At 40.7% G+C, this 20,708-nt stretch overlaps 1 protein-coding gene and 1 non-coding gene across 4 annotated transcripts in view; one reads left to right on the top strand and one right to left on the bottom strand.

Moving 5' to 3' along the window:
- The window catches only part of PCSK5 (proprotein convertase subtilisin/kexin type 5), a 492,175-nt gene that overhangs the window by 252,137 nt on the left and 219,330 nt on the right, over positions 1-20,708 (bottom strand). For all 3 annotated transcript variants that reach the window (XM_049895206.1, XM_049895204.1, XM_049895205.1), the window contains exons 8-9: positions 19,434-19,646; positions 7,730-7,830 (exon numbers count right to left, since the gene is read on the bottom strand). In XM_049895206.1, the coding sequence (XP_049751163.1) occupies positions 7,730-7,830; positions 19,434-19,646 (314 nt within the window). The remainder of the gene's footprint in view (positions 1-7,729; positions 7,831-19,433; positions 19,647-20,708) is intronic.
- Positions 9,437-9,506, top strand: TRNAE-UUC (transfer RNA glutamic acid (anticodon UUC)). The gene has a single exon. It is a non-coding gene; the product is annotated as a tRNA-Glu (tRNA).

The raw sequence follows: 20,708 nt of genomic DNA, 5'->3' as shown, positions 1-20,708 counted from the left end.
CATCTTTCTCTTGTGGAGCTGCAGGTGATTTTGAACCACCAATCTTTCAGTTATCGGTAGAACAACTTCAACCATTGCGCCACCAGGGCTCCTTAACTGACAACTCATGTTGCTGTTGATTCTGGCTCATAGCGACTCTATTTGTCAGAGTAGAACTGCCCCATGGGGTTTCCAAGGAGCAGCTGGTGGATTCAAACTGCCGACCTTTTGGCTAGCAGCCATAGCTCTTAATCACTGCGCCACCATGGCTCCATTAATGCATGTTTTTTGAATGAATGAATGATGCCACCTCAGAATACGTATGCTACATCCATACTCTATACACTCTAGAGATGGAGAAAAACGAGCCTTTAGAAGTTTCCTTCCAAAATCCCTCTGTAACACCTACTTTCCCCCCGCCTCCCAGACTTATATAGGCAGAAACTTCCTACAAGCTTCCTACCTTGTCCTTTCTCAGGGTGGTATCACTGGTTATAGGATTCTCAGACATGGTGTCCTCTGAGATGAGATTCTTATCAAAGTGACAGGATGGCATATCATAAATAATGACATATTTGCTATGAAATTAATCACATCCTAGAGGACACTGTTAAGTCCTTTTCTACTCCTAAACATAAAGCCTTATTGCTTAGGTTAAATCACAAATCGGATATTTATAACATGAGACATTTCTAACACATAAGAGACCTGAAAATGGTACTTGACAAGCCACACAAGGAAAAGTTCTGGGATGGAAACAGAACTGCAAACAATTCTTTTTAAAGAATGATCTCAGTTATTACAGTAAGAGTTCATTGAATAATATGTTTTAAAAATGTAGATAATCAAAAAGGGTCAGGTAACAATCACCTGAGAACTTTCTAGTCCTCAGATCAGTCTCTGAGCAACTCAACTGTCCGCCATGTTTCTTAGCTTCCTTGTCTGGGGAAGGAGGTGGAAAATGCTGGCTAACTCTCAAGATAATACAAGGTAAATAAGCCTATTGACCAAGGGTTTTCCAGTAAGAAAGGACACCTTTGGAAGCTGCACTGTTTTAAACCGTTAGTTAAGGTACAAAGCGGAGTCCAGTGAAAATTGGCTTCCACATAATTTGAACTTGAAGAGTGTTAGAGGACAGAGTGTATTGTCTGTGTGTATGTAGACATAACAAAGCTATTTTCATGCACAGTCCTGGCAGTGGGCCCGTCATAACTGCTCTCCGGGTCTGGTTATAATTATTTCACTATAGGGAATAATCCAAGACAGTACATCCCTTCTCTGTCTGCTCAGCCTTAAGTCCTATGTGTGCTGGTTTTACCTCATAAAACTTCTTTTCAGCTTTCCTCCCCGATTACCTTTTACCTCACCCTCTTCACGCTGTATATTCCAACCGTTCACGCCAGAAATCTTGGCTAAATTCTAGGCCTGAACGCTGACATTACCATGCACAAGAAACGAACTCTTAAGAGTTTGTTAAAGGAAGGGCGTGGGTGATACCTCCTCCTTTATCCTTGTAATTATACAGCGTCTGGCATACACACCTGCCCTGCATTTGCACTGTTTGTGCATGTGTCTCCTAAGTTCTAGTTGAAAGAAATAAAACTCTCCTAAAAGGAAAGAAAAACTTTTTTTTTTTTTTTAAAGGGTTGGTGTGTCCTCTAGTATTTTGCCTCAATAACTAAATGCATTTGTGGTCCCCGCCCACAGCAATATTTTCTACAGCTGTATGTGGTCCTGCGGAAACTTTTTAATGGAACGTTTTATATTGAAACATGTTTTTAATTAAAACAAAACAAAGAAGATAAGGATAGTCTAAAAGATATCAGTACTAACATGCAAACCCCAATATTTAGACATATTTATGTTATCAAATCTTTCCAAGGGGCCGCCCTTTAACATGCTCAGTTCTAGAAAATTGAATTCCTCCAATTCGTTGTTTCACCTCAGAGCTAGCTTGTTAAAAACTCCAGGCTCCCTCTCAACTGGCTCAGGTATTCACTTTGATAGTAACTGTATCCCAAATATTGTGGGTGTCTCCCCATACTTTTCCTGCATTGGAAATACACATAGGTGAGACACAGAAAATAATGAAAGGCGAAGCAAAGACATACAGTGATTGTTCAACGGGAAAGGCATCAAATTTAAACAGATGGGAATTTTTAGGTTTACAAGATGGTCAGCTTAATTTCCTGAGCAAAGAATTTTCAGGATGGTTTACTGAAATTAACAGCATATGACGTGAATCACCTTTTGGCTCAAAGCTTCTTTACCCTTTGACTTGTCCATATCTCACATTACCCCAGGCACTAAATATAAAATGTAGAGGGAATGCCTATGGAACCTGAAGGAGGGAAAAGCACCATGTCTTTGCTTTACTGAAGTGAGGTCCAGTTCTAGGGAAAGATAAGCGAATACTAAGGATGGCAGATGAGTTGAGGCAGGCTGGGGAGTAAGTCACTAACCAATCTGTAAAGGACATGAACTAAATGGTAAAAATGACTCATATATAAAACTGAGCCATTTTGCTCATTTCAGTTAGGACTATTATTTTGTCCAGAAAAAGAAAGTTTGACTAGATTGATTTACTTAATATTTGTTGAGGATTGACCTTTCTTAAATCATTGTGCTTAGGTGTCAGGGAGGATATAACAGTGTCACGATGCCAGCATTCTAACTTAAATCATTGAGGTTGGCCATTTCTATTTTCATCCAAGTCCTCCTACCCTCCACAACCTTTTCCCCACAACCATTTCACACTTTCTTAAATAATTTGTGTATATCTCTGTTAGTGCACATTTACCTCACTAATAAGATTGTAAGACACTTGAGGGCAAGTAGCATACATCACAAGTATTTGCATTACCCCTGATGATGCAGTGGTTAAGAGCTTGGCTGCAAACCAAAAGGCTGTCAGTTCAAATCCACTAGCTGCTCCTTAGAAACCTTATGGGCCAGTTCTACTGTGTCCTATGGGGTCACTATGAGTCGGATTTGACTAGATGGCAATGGGTTTGTTTTTTTTTTAATTCATTTTGCTGTTAGCATGATGCTTTAATTTTTTTTTTTTTTTTAGCATTCATTATATACTTGTTATATTCACATAAATGCTGTTTTTGTTAGGTGCCATCGAGTCAGTTCCAACTCAGAATGAAAGATAAATTGACATAAATATCCTCAAAGTCAGGAGCATAAACTTCATTTGGAAGATAATACATATAAAAACATCTGTAGTATAATACTAATACTATAGATTGTGTAAAACATCTCTAACATTCTTTAAATGAGTGGTAATAGGACAATGGCAATAGGATGGAACAGATATGCAAAAAAGGAGAGAGCAGCTGAACCTGCCTAGAAATGTGTGCACACGTAATAGGTACAGCATACTTGGGCAGCTGATGTTTAATAAGTACCAGCTATATTTCTAAGTGTAGCATAACAGCTGCCACCCCAAGTTATTTTCTTTCTAAATTTAGATCTTGATACATTGGGTTTTCTCAAAGTAAGTATCACTATGGCCCCTGAGATACGAAATTTGAGGCAAAGCCTTCTGGGTCATACAGTACGAGGATTTGTGGAAGATTCTTTATATCGACACACTTTTTGTAAGTCCAAAACAATTTCTTGCGTTTCTACCTGACTCAGTCCGTTTTGTTTTCCATTCACTACACAGAGTAACATTTCTTGATAGCTGAACATAATACTGTTCTATTTTCCAAAGAAAGACCTTTTGCAATTCAAGGCAAAAAGGTTTCTTTAGTGAACTTAGACTCTGAATATACCGAGTTAATGCTGATATCTGAACACATAAAATACTCCATTAAAATAGCTTTTCTTTGTTAATAATTACAGGCTTAGGTCAGAAAAACTTGCAGAAAGAGTTTATTATTCTGAGCACTCTGCCTTGTTCTAAATGTCAGTTATTTCTATTTTATTTTATAAACAATTTTGTACAAATCATCATTTGCTAGCAGGCTTTCTCCCTTTCCGATGGGCCCAGAGTACCGGTAGTATCTACAAGGATCTAGATACAAAGCACCTTGCGAACTTGGTGTTCTTTTTGATTATTCACCTAAAACTATTAGAGTCATGTCTCAGCACTTTTTTATTTAGGAAACTTGCTCCCCAGGGTCCCCCTTCTTTTGAACTTTCTGAATTACCCTGTATAAAAAGACATCATTTTAAGTACAATGGCCCATAGTGTAATTAGTTCACTTGTAATCACCGACTATCTGCTCTTTATTCACTCAATGGAAAAACAGCAAATTACCAAAAAATTCATGAAATTAACAAAATATTATAAACCTTCGGAACCAATACACATTGATGAAGTTTCATCGACACAAGAACAATGTTCTCCTCCCTCTTTTCTGATGATGATTTTTTTCTCTTATCTTGAAATAGCTCATGATTTTTAGAAGGGTAAAGGGTTTATAGCTTTATGCACTCAGAAAGCATCTTCGGGAACAGAGAGGAGATCACCTAATTTACCAGAGAGGCAAAATCCAAGATGTGACTGTCCACGAACTTAACACAACCCAAACGAAGGAGGTAAGGAGGCAGATTTTTGTAGGAACTGAAAATCCTTTCAGTCTTGGGAATAGTTTGCAACCCAAGTATCCAGGATATCTTGTGGAGTTTGTTACAACACGTGCTCTTAACATCCCTGAGGAAAAGGATAGCTTGGGGGTCCTGTTAGCTGTCACAGCTAAGTTAATTCATGACCAAACTTTTGCTAAGTTGGGATGAGAGATCTAGACACTTTAAATTGGTCTGTTTCCATATTTTGTATTTGTTTTCTTTTCCCTTAATTTTCTGAGAAGAAGGTTTTTTGAAAAAGTTCTAACCTCAGGGGAGCAAGGAGAATCAAAATGGCGGAAAGGCCAACGGTAGCAGTAGCACCCACAGTAGGATCCACAGTCCTGTCTCCTGATCCACACAAGCACCTGGATGATATTAACGAAGCAGATTCAGGGGAAGCTTAGGATGTGGGAGCTTCCCGTGATGTTCCTATGACTGAGTAAATGCAATAACTTAGCGACATTCTGAGAAAAGACACATGTTGCCTTGTAGTGGAGGGAGAGTTGGGACATGTAGGTGAATAGGGACTGGCAGACCCTGCCTGTAGCCTTTCATCTGAAGACTCAGCCCTATCCAGTTACTCAGCACACCCTGATCTGGGCAGTTAGTGCATTGCTAGAGCATCGGGCAGTGTTCTTAGCTGTAATTCTGCTCGCTTATGGCTTTTTCTCTTCTCTCCTGACTAGTTCACTTAAATAAAAAGGAGTATCTTGTAGACTGAGCTTCCCAACTTGTGAGAGAAAAGGCTGACTCTTAAAATACCAAGGTTCAAACGTTGTTGAGAAGCAACAGTGAGGTATCAGGCAGGAGGGCCTGGGAGGTACCTGAGGTGCATTTGTAAAGGTAGGATTAACTTTAGGCTGCAACAGAACCATTGCAGCCTGGTGCACTGTTACTTGAGCTCTTTTCTAGAAATTCTTAGTTTTAGATATTTTTTCACTCATGCTAAGGCCCACTGCTCACTGATGCTAGTTTAGCATCAATGCTGGATCCATTCTTTTAGCTATTTCTCTCCTCAAATTTTCAGCTTCACTTATAGGCAAAGATCGGCCTGTAGGACAAACCAATAGAATTGTAAGGAAAGGTTGATTCTTTCTCATTTCGTCAGATTTTTTACCATCTACCTTGACCCCATGATTGAACTGAACTTCTCATACCTTCAAAGGAAGCAGATTTTCCGGATAAACTGTTACTTGGGGATTTTCCTCTTTCCCCTACCTATCATAGTTTTGACAACAATTAATCTAAAAAAAAAGTTCAAAATGCAAAGGAAAAAAAAAAAAAAAAAGGATGCAGTCTTCAGTGTGTTGCTCAGTCCCAAAGTGACATTATCTGTCTGAGGCACAAAGTAAGGATTTTTCATTTGAGCTTAAGTATTTGTTAAAAGAACAGTTGTTGAAAATAATAGTGCTACTGTAATATCTCAAAGACGTGAATATCACTTAGGTCTGTGTAGAGACAGCTATGTTGCAATGGTACTACAGTGCCAAGTTTGAGTTTCAGATTATAACCAACTTTTCTTCTGGGGAGGGGGGCAGTCAATAATCTCCTGATTTTTTTTCCTTCAATATTTCACAGGTAAAAAAATTCTCCAAAGAAACAACTCAGAGTTTAAGAAGGAAAACAATATATACTTAAAAATTCTATTTAGCATCACCAAATTAAAAACACAGACACTTAACATTAAATTTCTGCTTTCAGAATATTCTAGTGAAAAGGTTGCAAAGTGAGAATTTAACACGTGCCAGTTCCTTGCTGAACTCCAACTTTTAACACCTTAGAAGATATATAATGCTGAAATGACTCAATATTTGACCTCATCTTGACAAAAGAAATCCCAACATCCATGGGGGCAGGAATATCTCTCAATGTCAAAGCTTGGGCAGGAGGCCACCCAAAGAATCTGGCGCCATATTGTGAGCCTCTCCTCTTCTGTATGCTTCAGTCCAATGCTTTGCACGACTTATCAGTTTACTGGATCCATATTATATTAAGGCCCAACTGCCTTCTAAGAGGGGCAGCTCTGAATGTTGGGAAGCCACCTGTGTAATGAAATAGTACCGTTTCTTATTTTAATGCCTGAGCCTCTTCATTCTTGTATTTTTTACCTGTCACTTGCTATTGCTCTACTGCTTTTACTTCAGGGTGAAGCTAGATGAACTGGTCTTTCCATTCTTCCAAGGGGGTGGTATGAGGCCATGTTTTAAAGAAACGCTTAAGCAATGATTCCAGTTCTTTTTTATTATGCTCCTCTTGCAGGATGAACCTCTTATCTAGAGTCCTTGGACCAGATGTATTATGGATTTCAAATGTTTTTTTTCAGATATGGTACCCGAAATATATATTACATAGAATCTCCAGTGGGGTCTGATCCAGCATCTTGTAATCAAATCCACTGATATTTCTGCAGTGAAATTTACACATTTTCACAATCAATGGAAAATAAAGTCTGTTAATAGCCTCAAAACAGTTCAAGTCACGCTTTGCCGTCAATGAGTTTTGGTGTCAAATTTGCAAAAAAAAAAAAAAAAACACTTTGTTTTTAGGGCATTTTGGATTTTGAAATTGAGAATAAGGGATGTAGACCTGTTATTAGTTTTTCAAAGAGTTAATCTATTTGTACTAAGAGAAGGAAGGGATGAAACCTATCACAGATAACCCAAGCAGGCCTTTCAAAGCGATCTTTTAGACACAGAATTTGACTATTTTGAGCAGGATTTGAGATGAATGAGTTGTTCTCATTCCTGGCTCCTGTCATATGACCTTGACATATTCTGGCCCCTAGAGTCTGTCTGTGACGGTGCTGTTGTCATGAAATCTGAGCTGCCTCGCTACTCTACAGGGAAAGGGAGCAGAAGTGGGCAAATCTAACTTCCCTGAGACTCCCAGAAACATTCCCAGACCAGGATCAGAACCTCAAGTAGACGACAGCATCAGAGCCAACTGGCATGCTTGTACTATGACTCCATAACAAAGTAATTGCATAGTTGGAGTTTTTAAGAATATAAAAACTCAAAAATTGCCTTCTTCCTTAATGTAGGGGATTTTTTTTAAAAACCCTAATCCTTGAAATTTTAAATATGGGGTTAGGAAGACTGAATTCTGGGTTATTATACTAGGGAGGAGGGGTTGTCACCAGTGAAGAAGACATATAGAGATCAAGGCTTACTTGGCTTCCAGTGCCAATGCAATGATGCCTGCAGCCATGGGCGCTGAGGCTGATGTCCCAGTGTGGTTGTCTGTGCAACGCTGCCTCAGATCCGTAGTGATCTAGAAGACAGAAGAAGTGAGACAGTTTAGGCCTCTGGGGTCAAAGTGAGTCACATGCAATTTTTTTAGTGAAGAAATTCACCCATGAAAGTGGAATGGAAGTGGTATTGAAATATACATTTTAAATTCTTTATTCCTGCACTCCCGTGATCATCCTTACCCCAGCCTTTCTTTACTATCGAGCATGTTGAATCAATAACCAGACACTGACTTAGGCATTAGTAATAAAGGAATTAAAAAGTACATGGCTCCTCTCCTCCTAGGACTGTTACCTTGGGAAAGTCACAGGTTTGAAGCAAAATGTATGCTCTGTTCTGCAATAGAAGGAACCTTTGACTGTGGACCTATTTCTAGAATTCACAGAAATGCTGAATGGAAGCAAAGACTTCCTCAAAGACTTAACACAAATACTAAAAACAAAGTTGAAACCAGGGTGTTTGATATGAAATTACAACATGAAGTACATATTACAGAAGACTAGCCGTTTCTCCTGTTTTTTTTTTTGGTCAAACATGTGAACAATAGATAATTTTTTTCCTCTTGGCTTGAATCCAGCTCACTTCAGCTGTGTGTGGCTGAACAACATGACCATCCAGCAAAGGAAATGTTTCTCAATCTTTTTGCCACTATCATCCCACTAAGGAGAGAAAAGTAAATTTAAATTCTCCCTAATGAGAGAAATTAAATACTACGGAATAAGATTTTATAAGCCAGTGTAATATCTAAGATTTTTTTAGCCCCTCATCCCTTGCAAAAAATCAATTTCCCCCTTTTGCCAGTGATATTGCTCCAGTTGAGAAAATATAGGGATAACTGGCTTGGCAAATGAGTTACCGGTCTTGTTCCAGTTACTGGAAGAAATTAGTAAAGCCTTCTTGGGCAGTAAGACAAATATGGAGCCCTGGTGGTGCAGTGGTTAAGAGTTACAGCTGCTAACCAAAAGATTGGCAATTTGAATCTACCAGCCGCTCCTTGGAAACCCTGTGGGGGCAGTTCTACTCTGTCCTTTAGGGTCGTGATGAGTCAGAATTGACTGCAAAGGGTTTGGTTTTGGTTTTGGTAAGACAAGTATATTATCCGTATTTTACAAATAAAACTGAGGGGAAAGTTCAGGAGAAAGGTGAAGGAGACAGGGCTACTGAAAATAAAAAAAATAAAGCTCTTCTTTATTCTCCTCTTCGAGAAGAGAGTGAAGATGAGTTGAATTTGGTTTGCAAAGAAATTTGATCTCCATAAGAAGGAAGTGCTACATAACTCGAGACATGGTGCCTCCTCGAGAATTTTCTTCAGTGCCACATGGAGATGTCTGAGTAGACATTTTAATTATCTGCTATGCAAGCCAGATTGACATCCTAGCTGTTTTAGGTTCATGCAAGGCACCAGTTGTCAGTATCTTTTTTGTTCCTTTTGACATCTCTGTTAGGTTCTAGGATGGCTCAAGTTGTTTGTGACGGGCTACTAACCTAGAGGTTAGTGGTTTGAACCCACCCAGAAGCTCTGCAGAAGAAAGGCCTGATGACTTGCTTTCGTAGATTACAGCCACGAAAACTCTATTCAGGAGTTCTACTCTGTAACACATGAGTTGGAACTGACTCAACAGATGAGGGTATTGGTGGTTCAGTGGTAGAATTGTTGCCTTTCATGCAGTAGACTGGGTTCAATTCCTAGCCAATGCACCTCATGCATAGCCACCACCCATCAGTCAGTATGGGCTTGCGTGCTGCTACGATGCTGAACAGGTTTCAGCAGAGCTTTTAGACTAAGACAAAGTAGGAAGTAAGGCCTGGTGATCTGAAAATCAGCCGATAAAAACCCTATGGATCACAACAGTCTGATTCACAACTGACCATGGGGATGGATGGCACAGGAACAGGCAGTGTTTTGCTAGTTTTGCATGTGGTCCCCATGAGTTGGGGGTCAACTCAATGACAGCTAACAACAACAACGTAACCAGACTATCCATGCCTGATAGGTATAGGCAGTGAAACAAAAGAAACGGAAGAATGAACAAAAATGTATAGAACTACAAAGACATGGTGGCGAGAGGTAGGAGTGTACTATTTTTTACTGGAGCACTGAATAGTGTGCAAAAGCCTTAAGGGACCATATCTGACAGGCAGGAACATTGTTTTATGATTAACAGGCTTTGTTAGCCATGTACTGAATCTCCATATTTGCGGCTCTCTAGATGTCTGGGAAAATATAGCCCTATCCAGAACCACTCTGGACTTTCAGTGGTTCACTGTGAAAGTGTTTGCCTCATTTGAAATTAAGGATCAACTTGCAGTCTTATTTTCCAAAGCACTGGTCCCCAAGGCAATTCATGAACATACCAGAAGCAACTTGTCTCTAGGTCTGCAAATATGCAGTTGTTCAGAGAGGGCCTTGCTTGCATTCTTCCCATTTTACCTCACTCTCATGGTCATATTCCTTTGTCCAAGTTTTGTTTTTTTTCAATGACTTGTGCCTGGATTCAAGATTTTTCATGATGTTTTCCCACTTGGCTCTCTTTGTCTATTCTTCTGCTGCACCAGACACTTTCAATGCACAGAAATAAATCCAGAATAACACTCCAAGAGAGTCAGTGTAGCGTTTTCGAATATAATAACCTCCTCCAGCCAGCCTCAAAGGTGAACAGTCAAAATTGCATGATGCTGAGTTTGCAGTAGGAATATATCCTATCCATATACAGTTACCTCGTATACCCAAACCCACTGCTGTCAAGTCGATTCCTACTCATAGCGACCCTATAGGACAGAGTAGAACTGCCCCATAGAGTTTCCAAGGAGCACCTGGTTGATTCAAACTGCTGACCTTTTGGTTAGCAGCCACAGCTCTTAACCACTACGCCACCAGGGTTTCCGTCCCCACGTATATACACATATAATATATGCTGAAGTAAAAAGTGACTCAATACTCTGATACATAAATGCTCATGAAGTGTTAAATATCATTCATTGGATCAAGCTTGTGATATTCCAAATCAAGATTGTGCTTTTATTTATTTTTTCTAAAGACTTTTAAAAAATGAAACTTGAGAGCAGTGAGTAGGGGGGTGAATTGGGGGTGGAAGGAGAAGGTGGTGGATGGGGGAAAGGTTAAAAAGAATGATAAGAAAAGAGGCAAAAACATCCTTGCTCCAGTCCCGTGCTGTTTTAAGTGGAAATTCCAGCTGGGTCATTTCAAGAAGTTACTGTCAGGGATGGAGATATTTAGGTGTAAATTACCATTAAGATCTAAGGCAGGGTTTTCATCCTTAAGAGAAGCAAGAGTATCAGAGAATTTTTATGTCTGTCTTTAGAAAGGAAAGGCAAAGACCACCAAGGAGCGTGCAATCTTGAAGAAAAATGATGTTCCGAAAACTGGAACCACATGGGGGTAGCCTCATTAATTACAACGTGTGCACACAAGATCTGACAGTGTAATTTAAAGGAAAGCTGCACTCACTGGTCAGCCCACTCACTGGTCAGCCCACTCACTGGTCAGCCCACTCAATGGTCAGCCCACTCAATGATCGGCCCACTTAATGGGGCAGGGAATCCAGAGATGCCACAGGCAAAGCCAGAACAACAAAAATTCTACTTCAAAGAATGTCTTGGAATTTGGTCTCCATCCTGCATGCCCCAAATTCCCTTAATTCACTACCCAAATCAGAAACAGAATTTTTCTCCAGAGAACTTCTCAGATTGCTCAAGAAAATATCACTTGTGTCCATCAGAGTGAAGGAAACAGGAGATGACACTAGGCCCTGAGCCAGATCAAAGCTGTCCTGGTCAGCAAATTAGATTTTCAGGCTCTCTCAGGATCAGCCACAGATGGTTTTATGGACTCCACACAGCTAGGGATATCATCTGGATTTTCTAGGAATAGGTGGGTAGTGTTCAGGTCCGCTCAGGCTTTCTCAGAGAAGGTCTATCACTTTTTCTCATCCTTAACTCTCATTTCCTAATATTGCATATTTTATTACTTGAGCTAGTGGATCATTTATTTACCTGTTGATGTAATTCACCAGGGGATCTTAGATCAGGTTGACTTTTGCTATAAGTGACAAGCCTTTATAGCAAACACACAGTCAAAGAGTTTCTTCCTCCCTGATATCAAGTGATCTGTTTTATTTCAAAGGTACCATATTGACTCATATCTGTTAAAAGAATAACTGATCAGATCTTTTCAAAAACATGAAATGATTCTACTGTCTGTTAGGTTGAGTTTGTTTCTGGTGTTGATTTGGATTAGAAATATGCCAAGAAAGCTGTTTCAGACACAGCTACAGGGGATAAGGGCAGAAAGTGTATCCTGAATGTATCAATGAATAAAACAGAAGAAACTGATTTGTTAAGCACAGTGAAATAAAAAGGAACCAAGGACCAATTAATGTTTGTCGTGTCCACAGCAATCACAATGACTGGTGTGAAATCCAATCAGGACTGACAAGCCCATATGGAATCTCACTCCCGTGTTGCTCACAGGGTCTATGACTATAAAGCACAAACGCGAGGTTTTACTTACAAAAGTGAGTCTTCGAGCACTAAAGGTCCCATCTTAAATCATGTTTGTATCTCTGTGATGTTCAGCTCAGTGCCAGGTGCGGAGGAGGGGCACATTATTTATTTGCTAAATCGAATTGCTAAAGTCAAGCTCCTTGATACTGATTTTGTTCTGCACTTGAAATTCTCCCACCTATCTGGAAATGCCTCAAGGCCACTTCTGTTTTGACTACCCAAACAAAACTCACATAAATTTATAAGCAAAGCACAAAAATCATGTGTGTAGGTATGTATATCTACAATCTAGAGTCTACAGTATGGCCACTGCTATCACAACTACTATTGCTGCCATGAATCTCACCGCTTCTCCTAAAACTACACCATGAGCAACTTGCCATGAGTGAGGCAATGCACAAAAGGGTGTGTGTGTGTATGCATATATACGTATGTATGTGTGTGTATATGCATATGTGTGTGTAAAACTACACAGGAACTCCACAAGAAAGATACTATGTTTGATTAGCTAAGGAAATGGAGGCTCATACAGACTAAGTAACTTGCCCGAGGATACTTAGCCACTAAAGAGCCAGTAAGTGATGAAAATATTAACTCCTGAAATGGCAGTGCAAGAAAGAGCTGAGTTTCAGAGCATTGTCATCTATGGGGACAAAGGCAGCAGAGCCAGACCACCACCAACAGTGATGGCAGAACTGGCCTGGAGGTCTAGCCCAAGCCAGCAAGTAGGCACAGCGACTCTCCTTCAGGCCAAAATTAACATCAGGACTTTGCAGGACCGATGTTTCCTTTGCTCTTTTGAACAGCCTCAAGAGAATATGTATCAGACTTCCAAAGAAACTAAACACATCTGGATTTGCCAGTCTTTCACTCATGAAAAATGACAGTTTCCAAATCAAAAGAAGAAGCAGGAGATGATAGCCAGTGATCTGGTGCAATGGTGACTGCATTTGAAAAATGAATTGGGTTGTGGTGGTGGTGATGGGGGTGGGGAGGGGGCAGGATGTTTCTGCAAAAGGAATACAATAATTCCTCCACATGGAATGAGTTGTTCTGACCAGTCCTGAGACACCCCAGGAAGCAAGTCTGTTTTTGAACACAAATAAATAAAATGACATCAGTAGAGAGCTAAGTAGAGCATATATTCTCCAAGCCTTGGCTCACAAAACCCTCCCCAAGAGGAAAAAGGATAGCCCCCATATTTCAGTCATCAAGACAAACTACTAGGAAAAAAAGTCAAAGGCTGAACTAATCCCAAAAGAAAGATAATTAACAGTGGGAGTGATTGGAGAGACAAGGAAGCTTTATCTATAAATCAGATCTTGGGGGAAATTTTAGGAGTGAAGGAGGGGTTATAGACCTGTTCTTTAATATTCTTTGACACTAAGCAAGGTTATACCTACTACAGCTTTATCTTGCAGCAAGGTTAAGGGCAGTCTCTGTCCAATCTGATTCCGATTCATGATGACTCCACGTGTGTCAGAGTAGAATTGCACCCCATAGGGTTTTCATGGTTGTGACCTTTTGGAAGCAGATCACCAGGGCTTTATTCCGAGGCACCCCTGGGTAAGTGTGAACCCTCAATCTTTTGGTTAGTTGCCCAGTGCTAACCATTTGCGCCACCTAGGCACTCTGTGGTAAGGTTACTGCTGGCCGATTTTCTATGTCAAATATCCTGGCAAATATCATTTGCCTTTCACCAACCTATCAGTAGAAGGAGTTTCTCTTAAAGGAAGAGAGTGCCCCCCGTCTTCTTCATATGGCTATAAAGACAGCTTGTGAAGTCTCTATCCTTCAGATACATGACAGTCATTTATGCACAAATATTTATTAAACTTGAACTATGGGAAGGGACAAAAACTCTTCACTCTCAAGAAGTTTCCATTTGGGGATTGAAGTCAGACAAAAAATAAAACATATACTAGCATGTTAAGTAGTCAGAAGAACACTAAAAAGAATATTGAAGAGGATACAGGTGGCAAGAGTGATGGAGTTGAGTGTCACTATTTTAGGGAAGGTGATCAAGGAAATCCTCTCTGAAATGAAATCTGAGGACAGACATACCCAACACCCAGTGCCGTCGATTAGATGAAATGATATCTGGGGGAAGAGTCTTCCTCCCTCCCAGAAGCCACAGCGAAGAAGCTGAGTGGAGGGAGGGAGGGACAGTGTTTAGAAATGAGCCGGGAGAGGTAAACGTTGGAATCCATGCCCCGATGTGCTATGGATGGTGCTCTGAAAACTCCGAGAAGCCAAAAGAGATGACGAATGATGTAATCACCAAGAATTTAATGAAAATGAGGGACTTTGGAACGAAATCTCTCATTCTTTACTCAGCAATGACTTAAACAAGACCCAGTGCCATTGAGTCGATTCTGACTCATAGCGATGGTTTTTGCAAAAAGCCAAGAAGGACACGCCTCACATATGAGAATGCCCTGATCTGAAAGTCACACAAAAGCCATAAGCTCCTGAAGCTCGGTGCTAACACAGTGCCACAGGAACCAGCGACTCCTGTTTTCAGCGAGCTTTAGTTTACTCCAAGAAGACAGGCTGTCAGAGGGGATTAAGAAGAGGGGTTAAAAAAACCCCCAAAAACAAACCTACTGCTGTCGAGTCAATTTCAACTCATAGCGACCCTGTAGGACAGTGCAGAACTGCCCCATAGGATTTCCAAGGAGTGGCTAGTGGATTTGAATTGCCAACCTTTAATTTAGCAAACAAGCCCTTAACCACTGTGCCACCAGGAAAAGGGGTACTAACACAAAATTCAAAATCAGTGGGCTAAATAGTGGAAAACAATGGACGCCTACATATTCTAAATGTGTTTTTATCATTGTCATGGTAAAACAAATCCTCTCTTCCATACAGCACCATACTGGATGTCCCTGTATGGTGTCAGGGGCATCACAGCACACTGGTTACGAGATGAACTTGGGGATCATCCCGACTCTGGCTGGGATCCAGGCTCTGCCATTTACTGGCTTTTTTGGAAACTTTCAGGCCTTAGTTTTCACATCTCTAAAGTGGGGACAATACCTGGCCCTCCTAGACAGGATTTTCAGGATACAATGAGACAATGCATTCAAAGTGTATAGTGTAGTGCCAGGCACTTATTAGAAGGGCAAAAGAATGTTATATTTATGGTATATTAATATAATAACCACAAATAGATTACATGTGAAATGAGATATATACCATAGCATATTAAAAGCATTGTTCCATTATATGCCTTTATAATGGCCAGTCAACTGGTTATTCAGCTGCTTTTTATCAAGCTTATAGAAGAGCTTCTAACTGCAGTAATCTTGATATTCTGAGTGCTTCATTTGTTGCAAGGTCATCACTGGCCCAAATCTACTAAAGCATGAATATAATATCAAGGTCCCGAGTTGTGCCAAGAGTACTGGCCGGAAACCAAGAGATGGGGCCCTGGCTATATTTTGAAACTAAGGCAAGGTTTTCCTGCTTGCATACCATGCAACAGTATTCTCTCCAGGACAAGGACAATTTATTCAACAGAAGGGCTTTCCCAGAAGCACAGGGATCTTTCCTCTCTCTGCTCAGATCCTCAGCCTCAGTTCAAATCAGGAAGGTGCTCTGTGAATGGAGAACGACAACTGTGCTCTTCCGGAGAGGCCACAAATGACACAAGGAAATGGATGGCCCAGGGAAGAGGGCCCCAGCACAAAGGGACACACGACCACTCCTGTAACACTCAATCATGGATGCCACTGACAGGATGTGGGCATCATCAAGGGACCACAGGCGTCTGGGTTCAAAGCCTGGTAAAGAAAGGTCCCAGGAGCAACACACGATTATTTGTCATTCTGACATCTCAAAGGAAAAGGGGTCAGCTGACCATAAAAGGCTGATGCTGTTGCCAACTCTCGTCATGTCCAAACTGTTAACACGCTCACGATCAAAGTGCCATTCTTTAGGGGTTGGGTGGAACAGATCACAGTATTTTATAGATTGGAAAACCAAAGGTGCAGCAAGTACCTTCACTAGCAACAGCTGGAAAAACGACCAGCCTAACCTCCCCCGAGCCACTGCAGAAAATGACACTGTCTTAGTTAATAATGACACCAATCACCTACTGAGATGCTCACTTAAACCAAGGACTGTGCGTGTGCATTACACACAGTAGTCAGACACAGTATCTTCTTTACGAAAATCTGTGAGGTTGGTGCTGGTATTACCTCCATTTTACGGATGAGAAAGCCAAGAATCTTATAGGGTTGCTTAGCCCCTGAACGGTCTCTCTGATACCTGAGACTATACTTTTGAACAGCTACCAAATTTCTTCCTCATTTGGGGATAGTTTGGAGAGTCATGCAAAATAAAAGAATCTAAGGGCTGAAGAGAGAAAAATTACTACAATAAAACCTGCAAAAGCTAGAACCTGTATAAGGTGGAAACCTGTCAGAGAAGGAAGACTCAACTATTTTCCACAAATAGAGGGCGATAGAAAAATGGTAAGACTGCAGCCTGTTGAAGGCAGAAAACTCATAAGACCCAGAAAAACAAGGTAGTTCCGCTGAGTTCCAGCTCCTACAGGTTTTGCTATAATGAACTGATGAAAATGGAAGAAGGAAATTAAGCAAAAAGTAGAATTAAGTAAAAGTTAAACATATAAAGTGAATCAGTAGAGGTTTTGATATCAGAAGCAGCAATAGGAGAAAAGAAAGTTTATGACCTGACAAAAGGACATTGACATGGAGCCATGATGCTCATTTTCCCTCTCAAGCCCTATCTCAGATCACAGAATGGATCAATCTGTCCATGAGAGAATCCTAAATGTCCAATCTGTCATGGAGGTTAGGAATCTCTGGGTGGTGTAAATGGTTAACACGCTCTTTCACTCATTGAAAGGTTGGTGGTTCGAGTTCACCCAGAGGTGCCTTGGTAGAAAGACCACTGAAAACCATATGGAGCACGGTTCTATTCTGACACATATGGAGTTGCTACAAGTTGGAATAGACTTCATGGCAACTGGTTACCAGATGGGGCAGTTTCCCTGGAGAGGAGGCTCCTTTGCATGTCCTTTGGGGCTCTTATGTAAGTCCTTGCTTCACCTCACTAGCTGGGTCTGCCCTTCCTGGGAAAACAACATGGTCTCTCCACAGCAATTGCTCCACAGGAAATACCAGGACTAAAACGACGCACTGACTTTGCAGCAATGGTGAGTTTGCCTTAAGATGCCCTCTAAGATTCAGACTTGGGAGGTACAAAGAGGAGAACTTTTATTCCAGAGAGCTTTCATCAGGAATTTCATGATGCAGAGCTGACAGATGCCACTCACTACTAGAAGGGACTGACCATGAACTAATCATAGGGAAACAAGGTCTTCATATTAAAAAGCACAGGAGACATTGCTTGATTATAAAGGTCCTATAAACTCGTTGCCATCAAGTCAATTCCAACTCACTGTAGGACAGAATAGAACTGCCCACAGGGTTTCCAAGGAGTGGTTGGAGGATTCCAAGTGCCAGCCTTTTTGTTAGCAGCTGAGCTCTTAACCACCGTACCACTAGAGCTCCAACGGTCCTTTAATGAGGGTAAAATATCATACGGGCATCATTTTCCCACCAAGTTGGAATTTCAAAACTTGCTGATCTCTGCATTTTCTCCCTTTGTATTTTACTTTGTGAAAAATTATGATTATTGATGAATAATGGAGGTACTTAATGGCTGGGTACATGTGTGTATTTTTTAACCCTGTTATTGTGGAGAAACTAGGGAAAGATGGGGGAAGATGGGATATTAACATAAATAGGCAGTTTTCACTTTAAATCAATCTATAATATGTAACCAAAGAAGGTAGTAAAGAGTGGCTGAGAAATCAAACATAAAAATGACATAATAACCAGGAATCAAGAAGAATAGAATGGCTGTGGGTTAGAATTGCATGAAAGAAGTAGCATCCTGTCACCTGTATTTCCACCACCAAAGAAGAGGCAAGTGTGGCACCAGCAGAGTGAACTGAACCTGCATCAATTTGCAGGAACTCAAAGCAGAGTGTCTACTAAATGCTACAAAGTACCAGGGACAGCAGTTTAGCCCCACTTTAGAAAGGTAAATCCTGAGTCTAAACTTAGGCTCTGCAGCACAGTGCTGGCTGTTCCGAAAGTCAGACCTTTTTTGAGCATCACTGTACCAGGCACTATGTTATGCATTTTTAATTTATTTTCTGGTAATCTATATAATACCTCCTTGAATTATATATTATTAAATGTCTCCATTTTACAAGAACACTGAGACAGAAAGATGAAGTAATTTGCCCAGAGTTACCCCGTGGGTACGGAGCACCATGGTGAAAGGAGCAGAGCAGGCTGGTTCTGCAAACTAAGCTCCTATCATTTTGTTGTTTGCTAGAAAGCAGGGCAGACTGGAAAGTAAGAGATCAGTCAGGACTTTTGTGCTTCTTGTTCAGGTGAACTTTGTGCTGCTGTATTAGAAAAGCACGTTTTGCATAGGCTTTACTCATGTTTAATAGGAATAGTCTAAATGGAATCATTCCGAGTACCTTTACCACTGGGAGCCCTGGTGAGATAGTGGTTAAGAGCTCAGCTGCTAACCCAAAGGTCGGCAGTTCAAATCCACCAGCTGCTCCTTGGAAACCCTATGGGGCAGTTCTACTCTGTCCTGTACGGTCACTATGAGTCAGAACTGGCCTGACAGCACCTAACAACAACAACACCCTTACCATACCTTTGTTTTTCCCACTCAATTAGCTGTATTTAGAAGCTTAAGCACCGAGGATGGGGCTGAGAAAGTCAGACTTGGATGCTAGTCTCTCTCCTGCCACTAACGCAGAACATGAACTTGAATCAATCAGTTCATCCTCAATAAAAACAAAGCTTGATCATGTCCAAGGGCACACTGAATGCTGGAATGCGATGACCCGGACAAGCGTTTTCAGTGAATTGGTAACAGAAATAAGTTAAAGCATTTCAACTAGGTACACTGAGTAATCAGCTAATCGGCCACCTTCTATTTCCATATATTACTACTTGCACTTATATATTTAGTGTTCTCACTTTGCATTTCAAAACTAAAAGATAAGTAAGTGACAACAGACATGGAAATATCACCTACTATTTTCTTATCATAGGACTCTCCGCTGCTGTAGGTTGTGGCCAGTGTGGATGAACACTCTTCCAGGTACCAAGGTTTCTTTCCACTTTCGGCTGTGCTGCTGATGGAGATGGTGTAGATGCTGTTGGTGTAGCCATCACAGGAGCAGTGGTCTTTGCTCCTGCCACCATTTCCTGATGCCCAGACAAAAACCGAGCCGAGGCCTCTCCGCCCCTGTTCACAAACAGAAGAAGTTAAATGATAGCATGAAAACATGAGGATCACAGACTCTAGATGAAAAGAACATTAAAGTCAATGGCAAAATCCAATACTTGTAGGAGGGTTGTAGTAGTATTTTGATAATATGTTGGATTTAAGCTACTTGGGGTGAGGGGAGTTGCTTTTAGGAACTAAAAGAAATAACTCATAGAAGTAACAGAAGCACCAATAGTGATGATAATAATGGGTAACATTTATTAGGTAACTACCGTGTACTGAGCACAATTCTAAATACGTGAACCAGATTTAATTCTTTTGACAACCTGTGAGATTGGTATGATTTTTAACTTCATTGTACAGATGAGGATTTGAGGTACAGAAATTAAGTAATGCCTTAACGCATAGCTAGTAACTGATTGGGTCAAAATTTGAACAAAGGCTGTAAGACACGAGAGTTAGAATAAAATCAGTTATAATTGTTGTCATCACATATTGCTTGAAATCTCTACATCCACCATATACTGGGTGCTATTACAAATTTCCATTTTATATATGAGGAACATGAGGTATCCAGCCTGTTGCCGTTGAGTCGATCCCGACTCATAGCAACCCTACAGGACAGAGTAGAATTGCCCCACAGGGTTTCCAAGGAGTAGCTGGTGGATTCTAACTGCCAACCTTTTGGTTAGCAGCCAAGCTCTTAAGCACTGCGCCACCAGGGCTCCATGTATGAGGTACAGGGGCTCTCTATCTAGCCCACAACCGTAATCAGTGAAGGGCAGAAGCAGGTACAAACCATGTGCTTCCTTCTAGACTGGTCTCTCCTATGCACATTGGAGATATGAGGGATGTTAATGGATGTTACCAGAAATAAAAGGATTTTGAGATCAAATATGATTGGGAAATCAAGAATTAAACAAAATTAAACCAGCTTCTTTATTACAGCAATTCTAAGAGCCTTTAAAACAAGTGAATTTTCGTTGCAAACCTCTATGAGGGGGACACAGTCTATTTTCAAAACGTTTTTGACCATGGATACCTTCTTCAATCAGAACATGACTCTTCTTATAATGCTAG

The sequence above is a fragment of the Elephas maximus genome, chromosome 9, assembly GCF_024166365.1.
Source record: "Elephas maximus indicus isolate mEleMax1 chromosome 9, mEleMax1 primary haplotype, whole genome shotgun sequence".
In the NCBI taxonomy this organism is placed as follows: Eukaryota; Metazoa; Chordata; class Mammalia; order Proboscidea; family Elephantidae; genus Elephas; species Elephas maximus.
The sequence above is the reverse complement of the archived record's forward strand: the minus strand, read 5'-3'. Positions and strand labels throughout refer to the sequence as shown.